The 14541-nt window shown below is 40.9% G+C and overlaps 1 protein-coding gene across 1 annotated transcript in view; it reads left to right on the top strand.

The window, feature by feature from the left end:
* The first annotated feature begins 455 nt into the window (after window positions 1-455).
* Window positions 456-14541, top strand: part of VIPR2 (vasoactive intestinal peptide receptor 2) — a 62015-nt gene continuing 47929 nt past the window's right edge. The window contains exons 1-2 of the mRNA XM_042475174.1: window positions 456-690; window positions 11529-11631. Of these exons, the coding sequence (XP_042331108.1) occupies window positions 640-690; window positions 11529-11631 (154 nt within the window). The 5' untranslated portion in view covers window positions 456-639. The remainder of the gene's footprint in view (window positions 691-11528; window positions 11632-14541) is intronic.

The raw sequence follows: 14541 nt of genomic DNA, 5'->3' as shown, positions 1-14541 counted from the left end.
AGAGAAGGCTGAAATGGAAGACAATGTCCTGGAAAAGGAGGACGCCTGGTCATAAATTCATAAATGTATAACAAATGTAATACATTCCTAAATTTATAAACCCAGGCTTCTTAGTCCTACTCAAAATGGAGGACACTGTGGACAGTGGATTCCCTCCTGGAGAGAGAAGTCTGAAGTGGGAAGACCTATGCTGAGACAGGAGGACCTGCTGGTCACTGCAACTCCCATCATCCCCAGCCAGCCAGCCAACATGAGGAAGGGGGAACATGGGCCTTAGAGTCCCAAGTGTTGCAATGCCTGCTTCCTTGGTGGAGTTTGGCGAGGGAGGCATTGGAAACAGCAGCAGCAGAGGAGGAGGAGGCGGAGGCGGAGCAGACCAAGGAGGAGTGTAGTAGAAAAGCTGGAGGAGGAGGAGGAGGGCTCCTCGCTTTGGCTTCGCGGGGGAACAGCGGCTGCAGCGGGAGAGAACTGTCCGCGCGGCGCTGAAGCGCGTTCGACCCGGGACGCGTCTGCACTGCGCCCTTATGTCCCTTTGGAGGAATCCCGGACTTTTAGGAAGCGAGTGGAACCCAGAGCATCTCCCAGCCTCTTGGACCTGAGCCTCCCTTTGGCATCCCTGGAGGAGAGAGAGAGAGAGAGATGCTGAACTTCCCTCTCCTCTTCTTCTCCACTTCGTGGATTTGGGGCCTGGTGAGTATGAATCGGTTCGATCCCGCTTTAACTTGTTCTGACAGAGCAGGGGAGTGCTTCCCCAAACTACACATCCCAGAACTCTGGAAGGCTCAAGGGTTGTCAAAACAGCTTTTATTTCTGTAGTGGGGCACTGCATCCGCACTGCAAATTTAACCCGGTTTGATACCGTGTGAACTGCTCTGGCTCAAGGCTATGGAATTCTGGGAGTGGTGGTTGATTGTGGCACCAGAGGGATGGGATCCTGGGAAGTGTAGTTGGTTTGATGCCACTTTAACTGCTATGGCTCAAAGCTATGGAATTCTGGGAAGTGAGGCTGAGAGAGCGTGACTCACCCAGGCTCATGCGGTGGGTTTCTATGGCCAAGCTGGTATTCAAACCCAGAGTCCGAGTCCAATGCTCAAACTGCTATACGAAGGTGGCTCTTTACAGGATGAATATCCATGTATCAGTACCCTATAGTTTATCATCCTTGATATGATCAGAGAATGAACCCCATAATAAAATGGCAGTAAGGACAGATGTCCCTGTTGCATGCATGTCTGTAAACCACTTTGATCTATGGAAAAGCAGTATACAAATAAAAATTGTTGTTATTATTATTATTATTATTATTATTATGCCCAGAAACCCATTGGATTGGTGTGCAAACATGCAATTGGGATTTCATCCTACGGGTGCATGCAGGACTTTCTCAGTTTCCTCTCTGTCCAACCATGAGAGTAGATTAGACTTACTATTTCACTTTGCTCACAATGTATTAAAAAAGCCAAGAAACACTTTTTGGCCTAAATCCCATTTTAATCCTGACTAGAGGAGACTGAATCTCCCATTGAATCCCTGAGAATGAATGACATGTTGATTTCCCATTGAATAGGTTTATTCCGGCAAGGACTAACCAGAAGGATGTCAAATTTTGCGTTTCTGGTTGTGGGTAGGACCGATACCATTGAAATGGTTCAGGCAGAGGTGGAATGTGGGGGAGACCTCCTGATGGACTGCGTCTCCCATCATCCCTGATCATTGGTTCATAGAATGATGGGGTTGGAAGAGACCATTAGCTTTGTTGCTGTGTGCCTTGAAGTCATTTCCCACTTATGACCACTCTCAGGTGGATTTTTCTTGCCAAGATTTGTTCAGAAGAAGTTTGCCTTTGCTTTCCTCCAAGGCTGAGAGAGTGTGACTTGCTCAAAGTCGTCCAGCGAGTTTCCATGGCCAAGTCAGGATTTGAATCCTATAGTCTCCAGAGACGTAGTCCAATGCTTAAACCACTACACCACACTGGATCAGTGACTGTGCTGCCTAGGGCCCAGAAAAGTTACAGTCCAACCATTATCCTGGTCATTATTATGCTGGCCAGGGTCAATGGAGATTGCAGTCTTAAGACTGCAGTCTTTCCCCATTGCTCCATCGAAATGTATGTATTTCATACATTTATTAGATGCATTTATTACATCTATTATTGGACTTCACCACATCTGAGATCATCTCAGATTCTGGCTAGGGGCAATGAGGAATGCATTCCAAACTACAGTTCACAGAATTCCATAGCAATGAGCCATGATAGTTAAAGTGATGTCAAACTGGATTATTTCTGCAGTGCGGATGCAGCCTGAGGGATGGGAAGGAAGGATGTTAATTGGAATAAGTGCAGCTCTAACTGGCAAAGTTCATCTTTGTAAGGAAATGGATTGAAAGGTGGGCTCACTTTTGCTTGGAGAGGAATTTGCCAAAGATCCTGTAGGTTGGAGTTAGAGGAAGAAGGAGCTCAAGACACATTTCTCCATGGCATACTTGGAGAATCATGCATGATATCACCTAGGAATTCCTCTAAGGTATTTCTCCATTGTGATAAACTTCTGGATTGTCCTGCAAGAGACTGAGGAAGGTCAGGATAAAACAGGGAGCCAATTAATCAATTAATGCATCATCCCTGCTGTAAACAGCCGTCCTCCCTGCGATCATGCCTTCTGGACCAGTCATACTTGCAAGCTGCCTAGACCCCACGCCAAATATATCTATGGGCTGCCTACTCACGATCCTTTAATGCAGGATACCTCGCACAGCCCCAACATCCCTTTCCTACTCAACATCAAATCGTTACAAAAATGGTGTTTTTCCAACTCTTTCAGTCTCCGTTTCTACTTGGAAGTGGGAATTCTATTTTGCAGAAGTCCAGAACCCTTGATCCAACATTCCTTTGCTGCCTCTGCACTGCAGAAATGAGCTAGTTTGACACCACTCTTAACTGCCCTGGCTCAGTGCTATGGAATTCTGGGGATTGTATATTTGTGAAGCATTGACCTTTCTCTGCCAGAATGCGCTGGTGCCACAACAGACTATAGTTCCCAGAATTCCATAGCATTAAGCAAGGGCAGTTAAAGTGGTGTCAAACTAGCTTATTTCTGCAGTTGGGGATGCAGCCATAATGTTGGTTCAAGGGTTCTGGACTATATAATATGAGAAAGGTGATGCTTTGGGTGAAGTTTGTGATTTCTAGATGATGCTATGGTTGTGCCTCCTATTCCATTGCTTCTCCTTGGCTGCATCCACACTGGAGAAATAATCCAGTTTGACATCACTTTAACTGTCATGGCTTGGTGCTATTGAATCCTGGGAATTGTAGCATTCTGTGGCACCAGAGTGCTCTGACAGAGAAGGTTAAATGTCTCACAAAACTACAATTCCTGGAATTCCATAGCACTGAGCCATGGCTGTTAAAGTGGTGTCAAACTGGATTATTTATGTAGTGCGGGTGCAGCCAGTTTGCTCAGAGAAGGAATACTGGGCCAGAGAGTGTTTATTTCCATCTTATTTCAAGAACATGAAAAAAATTACATTTGGGGAGTTCTAACTTCCAGAATCCCCTGGCCATGCTGGCTGAGGATTCTGGGACCTGATGCCTCAAAATAACTTTTCCACTGCTCAGCATTTTTCCATTTTTGTTAGACATCCCTTGCACATAAATATATAGCTTAAGCCTTTATAACTTTGTTTGTACTGGAGATGAGGGCTGAGGGAGAGGGAAATACTTCAAAAGAAAAATATGTATTTTGAGGAAGGATTTGAAGTGTGTGTGAGAGAGAGGTCATTGTCTAAGACCTTGTTGAGGGGAAATATTCCAAGCATGGAAGGAAAGGAATTTTTTTGGCCAAGAGAAGGCGATTTCTAGATGACAGAGGTGAAAGAGTAAAAGTTATGGGCAAATGATAAAAAAATATATGCAGAGAGATAAAGTGTTATGTCTTTCTAAATATTTCTGTGGTGGGTGCAGGAGCAGATTCAAAGTAGATGGGATCTGGAGAGGATAAAGTGAAAATCATAATGGATCCCAATCCTGATGTTGTTCAGGTCTGTGTTCCAAGGAATCCTCCTGTGATACTAAACATCTTATTTATCCTTTTTTGTTGCTGTTAGTCGCATGTGTGAATAGTGGTAAAATCAGAAGATCAAGCCCTCACCAGGATAGTGCCTAGAAGAACATCCTCACAGAGGTTCCAAAAGTGGCTGCATTGACCAAAAATAATTTCTAGCCATTTTGATTTGTACCACAGTTATGTCTTTTGTAAAGCCATCTTCAAATACTTTGAGTGAGAACAGCAATGATAGCTCAGAAAAGACATTTTCTTTCCAGGTATTGTGAGGATTGCAGTGAAGCTCAGACTAGTCCATGGGGTGATAGATGTCATTATTGGTTGCTACTTGTCATCAAATTGGCTTTGATTTGTGGAGATCATATGAATAAGAGATCTCCCAGAGCCCAGATCATCAATAGCCCTCATCAGGTCTTAAAGACTCAAGGTTCTGGCTTCTTTTATTAGTTCAATTATTCTCCAATATGGTCTATCTCTTTTCCTACTGCCTTCCAACTTGCTGAGCATTATCGTCTTTTCAGTGACACATGTTGTCCTACGATATGTCCAAAGTACAATAGCCTCAGGTAGTCATGTTGGCTTCTAGTTGATTGTTCTGGCTTGGCTTGGTCTAAGGTCCATGTATTTGGGCAGAAATTCTACAGAACCCTCCTCTAGCACGCATTTCAGATGAGTAGATCTTCCTGTCAACTTCTCTCACTCTCCAGCTTTCACAATCATACATGGACACCAGACATACTATAGATTATCACAAATCTGGTATTTAATGATACACCTTGAGGATCTTATTTAGTTCTTTCATAGCTGTCCATCATCATAGCCTTCTTCTGATTTCTTGACAACAGTCTCCATTTTGGCTGATATCTGAACTAAGGTGTAGATCAGTGGTTCCCAAACTGTGGTCCTCCAGGTGTTTTAGACTTCAGCTTCCAGGATTCCTGACCATTGGACAAGCTGGCTAGAGCTTCTGGGAGCTGAAGTCCAAAATTATCTAGTGAACCAAATTCTGAGAACCTCTGGTGAAGGTGATGGTGTCCGTGCTAATAAAAAGAAAAGTTCTGGGTCTTCAACCATGTGTGCTCTGGCTCCATTACACCACTTCTTCAGGTATTTTGGACTTCAATTCCCAGAGGCCCCAGCCACCCTAGCCAATGTTAAGGAATCCTGGGAATTGAAGTCCAAAAGGCTTGGAGAATCAAAATTGGGGAATCACTGGAAGGATAAAATACAGCATTTATATCAAAGGCATTTGATAGTAGTATGTGATTAAATGCAGTTGCCTGTCCCAACTAGTGTTTTTCCATTAAATCATCTGGATATCAATAAGTACAGTATTGGCTTGCCATCCAGTAAGTGTTTCAAGGATCTCCTCTACCTGGGACTAGCAATTGAATTTAGGCTATAGTTTTTATTACACTACTGAACAATTTAAATAAAATAGCACTTCATATCAGGAAAATTCCCCAAAGGCACAAAAACTGAAGTATTTCTTAAAGATTCCAGGTGAATCTTATAAAGATTCCAGGTGAATGTTATTTTAAAAAACTAGTATACCAAGGGACCTTGTAGCACCTTTGAGACTAACAGGTGCTACAAAATCCCTTTACATACCGACATTCCAGACTGACATGGCTAACAGAGAAGAACATGTCTCTGAATTTATTTTTAAAAAATGTAACAGAAGGATTTTCATATTGGCATGATGAGCACCTTCTGTTAATTGAAGTTGTTTCTTTTAAAAAGGATTTCCCACTTAATATTCCCCCTCCTCTCTCATGGCTGCTACTGAGTTTATCAGCAGGATTCCAAAGGAAAAATTAATACAATTATTCATCAACAGATAATAAAAGCAATTCTATCCAGTTTTGAGACAAACGGTGTGACTAAGGGATGTTAATGTTTGCTCCTAGTAATCTCCCCCTTGGATACAATGAACAATTGTTTTGTCCTCTTGATTATATAGAATCTTTTTAAACAGGCAAAAACTCTTTGCAAGACCTTCCTTGGCTTTTCCCCTCTTGTAGGCTAGCTGCCCTTTCACTTTCATCCTTGCCTTGTAGGCAATTGCATTTTGTTTGGGAATGTCTTTTGAATCAGTCATTCTAACGTGATGTTTTACATTCTGACTTTTTAAGACCATGCTTGAATAGAGAAGTGAGCTTCACTAAGGCGCTGAAGATTCAAATAGGCAATTTTTGCTCAGAGGGCAAAGTCCAGAATGAGGCACTAGTTTGTGAATACAAACTACTTGTGTTGGGAAATACAGGGTGTCATGCAGGTGTGCTGTTCAGGGAGCATTGATGGGCTGAAGCACTTAGTTGTGTGAATGCTTAATATTAAACCCAGATGTGCTTTACATGTGTAATGGCCCAAAGCCCTTGCTTGAAGATATGAATAGCTCTGGGTTTTACTCGCCAAATATCCACTTTTTGTACTTCACTTATGAACGTATGAAGAAGTTGAGCATTGTGCAATAATTCCCAAACTTTGGTCCTCCAGGTGTTTTGGACTTCAGCTCCCAGAAGCCCCAGTCAGCTTGGCCAACTGTTAGGAATTTGGAAAGCAGAAGCCCAAAACATCTGGAGGACCAAAGCTTGGAAACCATTGATGACTTGTAGCAGTCCTTTCTGGCAGGGGTGGACAATATGTGGCTTATACTTCTGCACTCTTTCTTTTAGGTCCCACCAGCCTAGTTTCTTGCTGCAGCTAAAATCAGGGAAGTTGCTGCCACTATGGATAGATAGAATCATCACACTCTAATCTTGGCCTGCCTTTTTGCTTGGCTAGTGTGCCTTATTCTATGGGCAGGATAGTGTTGGCAACCTTCTTCATCACAGGGAGCCACTGCCTTTGCTGATCAATTGCAATTGCGTAAATCCCTCTTTCCATGCTCCCCAACTGTCCCAATTTGACAGGACTGTTCCTATTTAATCCTCTGCCATCCCACTTTTTGAGCTGCTTTTAAAATGTCCCAGTTTCTCTTGTTGGTTCCCATTTCCCCCTTTGCCCTCAGATTACTGTACTTCAGTTCCTCAAACTCAGTTTAAACTACAAAAGACAATTTGCATTCAGCAGAGAGTGAGGAGAGGAGGAACAGAATCTTGATTGATTGATATTGATTGATTGCTTGCCCTTCACTGTAAATTCAGGCAAAGGTAAAGGAGCCCTGGTGGCATAGTGGTTAAATGCTGGTACTGCAGCCACAAGGTTGTGAGTTTGATCCCAGGGCTCCAAGATTGACTCAGCCCACCATCCTTTCATAGGTCGGTAAAATGAGTACCCAGTTTGTTGGGGGCAATTGGTTTACAGATTGTAAACTGTTTAGAGAGTGCTGAGTTCACTATTGAGTGGTATAGAAATGTAAATGCTAAACTGCTGCAGTCTCTCCTACTTCTGTGTTCTTCCTCATAACTTTTACCATGCTGAGCATACTCTGATGTTGCTTGGCCAGACATGGCTTGGTTTTCATCTGTGAAATGTTGAAGGGTATGTCATTGATGGTGGATTTCTCCTTCTCTCTCTCTCCTGTCTTTCTGTTCATAGGGAAGGACATGTGCAAAATTGGGACATCCTCCCTCTGTGGATCAAAAAACTAGACCCTAAAGTAGTTACTGTGAATCACTGCATTTCTATTCAGTTCATGCATCCGGTTGGGAACACACTGATAGATTTGACAGTCATGAATTCTGTCAGGGACCACCTGTTATTAAACTAACTTGATAAATAATGCCCACCAATAATGTTAGTTTGCTGTCAAATTGTTTTGTCTCTAAGTGATTTTAGTCCTATTGAATCTTAATGATGGCAGTTTAACTAATGGTGCCCTATGGCTTGTAGCACCAGTCTCTTCTCCTTACTTACTGAAATGACTGATTGATAAACATGCAAAAGGAGAAGCCTCCAAATCCCAAACACTCCTTATAGTAAGCTCAGCTTTGGTATAATGTTAGATCACTCAGTGCCTCAAGGCCTCTTGTTTTCTCTTATGTGCAAAAGAATTAAACTGGTTCATTTGCTAAAAACAAATGCTCTTACACAATGTGACATTCAAGGAATATTCAGAAAGAAAGCATGTTGCCTATCTTAAACTAGGCATTGGCCATGGCCAATATGTAGCTGGCAGAGAATGCCCCAGGCATCTTTGCAAAATCCTTGTTTAGAGAAGATTGAAACATGTGATTTAAGATAGAAAGAACAGTTGCTTTAGGATTTCAAGTTCACTGGTGGTATGTGAAGCTGCATTTCATATGTTCATTCTGTGACCTCCACTATAATTAATCATAAGAGGGATTGAGCTATCCATTCCAAATTTGTAAATAAAGAAGCATACCTGGAAAAAGAAGGTAGTATGAGGGATTGGTACGCTGACATCTTTCCCCCCAGCTAAACACTTATGAAATTCAGCAATGCTTAGGACAGCAAAGAATGAGAGAATCCACAGCAACCATGAATCCTGGCTATCCAATCGACAAAAGTGATGGGTGTTGCAGTCCAACATCTGGATGGCCACAGGGTCTACACCAGTTATAGAAAGGTGGGGAATCTATGGCCCTCTAGATGTTGCTTGGACATAATCTGTCCTGTGAAAATTCCCCAACCAGAATGAGGTTTCTCTTCTTATTCCTGATCATGACTGAGATAATAGGCTATTTAAAGCCTGGGAAGCCTGATTTGATATTAGTTCTGGTCATTAACTTGTAAATGTTTTGCACAGACTGGGAAGACTTTCCTTGGAGGAGAAACCGAGGTTGCCCACTGATATGGCTGCAATTTTACACCCACTTCTCTGAGAGAGTACATCCTTTTGAAGCCCATGATGCTTCCATCTGAAGTAGACTGGTATAAAATGCAGTGTTGTTAGTCCCTTTTTAAGCATCGTTTCCAGCTAAACTGAGGAGAACAAAAATGGAGGCTAAGTGAGCTTAGCAAGACTCTGGGTGCATCTACACTACAGAAATAACACAGTTTGACACCATATGATGTAGCTATATCCTATGGAATCCTGGGATTTGTAGTTTTACAAGTTCTTTAGTCTTCTCTGCCAAAGACTACTGGTGCTTCACCAAACTCCAAATCCTAGGATTCTGTAGGATGGAGCAGTGGCAGTTAAAATATTGTCAAAATGTGTTCGTTCTACATCATAGATGCACCCTTTGTGTAAAGGTGTTTCTTTTTCAGAAGTTTTGTTAACTGAGGTCTTCCCGTAATTAACATAAGGAGCGACAGAATAGTTTTCACGAAAGAACTGAGTTTTCCATCATGCAGTTACAACTATTGTGTTCTGAAGCATTTCAATCTCTAGAAAATAAGAAATCTAGAAGGAAATGGAAGATTTACATGTTATCATATTAAGATCCAGACATTTAGGATTTTCAGGCAAAACTGTTTCAGGCAAAACAGTTAGATGAGTAATTTGACCCTTGATAAAAAAAAAAGTGTGTTTCCTTGGTTTACAAAAGCTTCAGGTCACTCCAATCAACGTTATGGAGTATACCTGTGGTGCCTAGTGATTGTCACCTTGAGTTGCATTGTTCACTTTAGAACGTTTGGAACTATTTCTTTTGTACAGAAGAGGATGGTGCCACTGTTTCATCTGGCATACACAGCAAACAACAAGACTGCCTGATTTGAAGTCCAGCTTTTCAGACTCTTATGTGCTGAAAATGTGATAAATGTAGCATGGTACCAAAGAGAACAGAGCTGTGAACAAAAAAAGCCTGTGATTTGCATCTTAACTTTGCTATGAATTCTCAAGGGGCATTCACACTTACGTTTTTGTCCTGCGGAGATCCGGATCTCTGTGATGACGCAGTACAGGGTTGATGTTCTCACTACATTTAACATGACTGAATCTCTCAGAGGCATTTAAATCCTCTTTGGCATTCATGCATGCACCACTTCGATCAACATGGAGGCACCTCTGTATCTGGAAACAATCCCCATGATCCAGATCAATTGGGTAGCTTACTCACACTACCGAAGATCCAGATTGCTCTGGACCTTTAAAAAATATATGCTTTAGGACCCAGTATCAAATTAAGAGGGTTTTTCTGTGGCCCCCCGCAAATGGCACTGGGTGTATTCAAGGCCAGTGGGAACGTTGCGGAAATAACCCAATTTTACAACAGGTTATTTCGTAGTGTGAATGGGCCTCCAGACTCCACATATATTAATGTGGTTGGGTATATACATCAATATAAATAGACCATGTGTTCCCAGATCCTTATGTTGATATCTGTCAAATATACTTTAAAGTATAGCTAAGCAATAGCATCCTCTGACCTGAATAATGGATCATGAATATTTCCAACATTGGGGCTTCCCTCTTTTAAAAGTCTATAGTGAAAGCACCAGATTCCGACCACAGTTGGCCATCAGATAACACCAGGTCACATGAATATCATTTTAAAGTACATGTGCATCTACAAATGACAAAGATTTTTCTAATACAAAATCAATACACTTCAATACCTCTAGCCACAAAGGAGTAACAGTTGAACATCACATGTGGGAAGCATTATGTGTGGGAAGCATTGGGTAACCCATTATCTCATGACCCCAGGGCCCTGGCAGAAGACCTGGGATCAAGTAGGGATGCATGTCTGTGTGTCCATCCTCCTCACCTTGCTTTATCAGATAGTTCTCAATTACAGTGAGAAACAACAGCAAACTCTGATTAAATTTATGTTATCACATGCCACCATCTCAAGGAACTTTTCCTCTAGACTTCAACGTATTTTGAGGATGTCTCAGATTCTTAACAAAAACCAAAACTGTCTGTTCTAATATTAATAGTTGTATTCAAGCCAAAGCAGTCAAAACAGCATCTGCCACATATTAGGTAAACTTCTCATAACTTAAGAGAGGGACCCAGAGCTAGCTGTTGGAGTGCATACATGAAAACAAAATCCATAGTCAGGATCTTTATCAGGACCAACCAAAATCCAAAATCCATGACCAAGCAAAGTGTGCAAACCTTTGAATGTTGCTGCATCTTCAGGCCAGATGATGCAATAAATAATAATAATGGAGGAATAAAATAGAAAATCTCAGAATTAGGCTAGATGTTTTTGACCTTTGTAGAGATAGAGATTGCAGACTGAATGAATCACTAGTAGGTGTGATGAATGGATGTCTGGTAAAAGTAAAGCCACACAGTGCATTGTGAAAGTAGTAACAGAGGCATGGCTTTTATAAGAACTCATATAAGAACTGCTGAGATAATATAAATGATGAATATGAGTATGTTAGATCAGGGCTAGGCAACTGGTGACCATCCAGATACTGCTGGAGTTCATTTCCCTTTAGCTCCTGTCACAATGATCATATTAATTCCTGCACAAAGTCAACATATATTTCTTAGTCTTACAATGTTAAAATGTTGGGTTCTGCAGAACAATGCCAGTTTTCCTCTTTATGTAAAATCAGAATCTTTTAAAATGGCTTCCTCTATTAATTTAACAGGTGAGTAGCATTCACCCGGAATGCAGATTGCTGCTGGAAATTCATGAAGAAGAAATAAGGTGTATGGAGCTCCTAAAGAATACCAGAACATCAGGATTTAAAGGTAAGAACATGTGTGAAAACAGTACAGGGGGCCATTGGTATCCAATGGGGTTTGGTTCAAGGACACACACACACCCTGCCCCATGGATACCCAAATGTGTGGATGCTCAAGTCTCATTATATACAATGGTATAGTAAAATGGTGTCCCTTGTATAAAATGGCAAAATCAAACTTTGCTTTTTTGGATTTTAAAAATATATATTTTCAAGCCGTGGGTGGTTGAACCCATGGATGAAGAATCTGCAGGTACAGACAGCCAACTGTAATTCAGTGTGAGTTTGTGTTTGTTTCTATGTTGAATGGTTGCTGGAAAAGACAGTGCATAACAATAGCCACAGATCAGCCAGAATTGTCATAGGTAGTCCTCTGCAGTCCCTGATCATTTTGAAGAATCTTTGTTCCTCTTCCTCCTGCCTGTCAGCCGTATGTTGCCTGGCCTGCCATAGTTTGTAAACAGACTTCAATGTACTTTGTACTAAATTAATTCTGGTGGAAGAAGCCTGTACTCCTGCAGAGCAGAGGAGAAGAGAGAAGAGGAAGGCTGCATCCGCACTGCGGAAATAATCCAGTTTATTTAATATTCTTCCTTCATCCCAATAATGGGGCCCAAGGTTGTTTACAGTTTAGGCTTAGAACGAAATACAACTAATACAATGTATAATATATTTTTAAAAACCCATGGACTAGACAATGCTACATATTAAACTTTAATTTAAAAACTGAAATTAAAAGCATTTAAATATTTTTTTTTCTGAAATCCAACTGTGAATCAATAAACTACGATAGGGGTGGGGGAGCTAAGGGGATTACATGGGATAGTGAGTATCCCATTCATCTGTCTCTACTCTATCTCTCTTATGATAACTTTCAGTTCAAGTTGAGCAGAGTGTTTTCTGTTGTCAGCTGCCTTCTAGTGGACTTTGACTAGGTTGACCCATGAATGAGAGACCCCCATGTCACTCTATCGTCAGTAGCCCTGCTCAGGTCTTGCAGACTCAGAGCTGTGGCTTCCTTGGTTGAGTCTATCTGTCTGGAATGCAGTATGTAGAGAGGTCTTTTAGCACCTTTGAGACTTAACTGAAAGAAAGAAGTTGGTAGCATGGCCTTTCATAAACTTCAGTCTACTTCCTCAGATGTGTTTGGTCCTGGAATGCAGTCTTTCTCTCTTCCTACTTGCCTTCTATCTTATCATGCATCATTGTCTTTTCTAGTGAATCATGTCTTCTCATTATATGTCCAAAGTATGACAGTCTCAGTTTAATTACACTGGTACCCCGGGATACGAAATACTCACGTTACGAAATTTCCGGGATACGAAAAAATCCCATAGGAAATAACTGTTCCGGGTTACGAAGGTTATTTCGGGTTACGAAAAATTTTTTGGTGCTTTTCGGCGCTATTTCACACGGAATCACGGCTTTTCCCCATTAGCGCCTATGGCATTTCGGCTTGCGAATGCTTTTCGGGTTACGAAAGCGGCGACGGAACGAATTAATTTCGTAACCCGAGGCACCACTGTATCTTGGCTTCTAGGGAGAATTCAAGCTTGATTTGTTGTAAGACCAATTTATTTGTCTTCTTAGCAGTCTACGGTATCCCTCTAACTCTTATCCAGCACCATATTTCAAATAAGTTGATTTTCATCATATCAGCATTCTTCACTGTCCAAATTTCACAACCATACATAGAAATAGGAAATACGATGGCATAGATCATTCTAACTTGAGTATTCAGTGATAGTCTTTACATTTCATGATCTTGTCTGGTTCCTTCATAGCTGCCCTTCCAAGTCATAGTCTTCTGATTTTTGACTGTAGTCTCCATTCTGATTAATGATTGAACCAAGGTATAGAAAATCTTTCACTATTTCAGTGTCTTCATGGTCTTCTTTAAAGTTACACAAATTATCTGTGGCTATTATTTTTTCCCTAATGTTCAAAGTGGAGCTTTATCAGAAAGCAAATACAGAAGTGTGACATTTTCCATGAATAAGTGCTTCAACCAAGGCCATCTGCTAATCCTGTAAATAAAAGATCTTTCATTCTTTTTCAGGAGGCGGCAATAAATATAACAAGGGGCTTCAAAAAGGAAAAGTAAACATATATGTGACAATGTAAGGGGGGAAAACACAACCAGACGAATCGCAATGAACTGGATCACTCTGGGTGTTGTGAATCAAGATTTTAAAAGAGCCCTGTAGATTTTTTAATTTTTAAAAAACTTAATGTTCTTTATATTTTTTTAAAAAAAGGTTTACATGGATTGATAGCCAATTAGAAACATAAACTCGGAAGCAACTAAAGCGTAGAAGAAATTCCTAATGATAGATAAATGTGGCAAGACTTAAATGCCCTTCTATTCTGTAGTAGTTTAATTATGTTTCAAAAGTTATTTGTTGCATTTGTAGTACATGTTATGTTCAAGAATTTGGTTCTTCCCAGCTTTTATCCTCTCAACAACCCTGTAAGGCAGGTTAGGTTGAAAGCTACAGCGGCTGGTCCCTGTCATCCAGTGAGCATATGAAATAATATATACTGTATATACTCAACTCTAAATTGACCTCATGTGTAAGTTGAGGGCAGTTCTGGGCCAAAATGATGGATTTTAATATGACATGTAACAAAAGATGTAAAGGATGAAACAAAGGAAAATGATGCCAAAGAACTGTACAGTATTCTGGTAAGCATTACTTTTAGTGCTCATCCTAAAGGCTAGATGGCTCAGAGATCAGAGTGGATCCATGCTTCTTTTTAGTTCTCCCAGGATGGACTAAACTCTCAGCTTTTAACACTTTAGTCAGAGAAAGAGAATGGCTCCATATATATATATATATATATATATATATATATATGAATGAGTTAAAGTACAGTACTTACATTGACTTATGGATAGCCCCACCACCTTTTCCTT

The sequence above is a fragment of the Sceloporus undulatus genome, chromosome 6, assembly GCF_019175285.1.
Source record: "Sceloporus undulatus isolate JIND9_A2432 ecotype Alabama chromosome 6, SceUnd_v1.1, whole genome shotgun sequence".
Classification (NCBI taxonomy): Eukaryota; Metazoa; Chordata; class Lepidosauria; order Squamata; family Phrynosomatidae; genus Sceloporus; species Sceloporus undulatus.
Note: the sequence above shows the minus strand (reverse complement) of the source record. Positions and strands in the feature narration are given on the sequence as shown.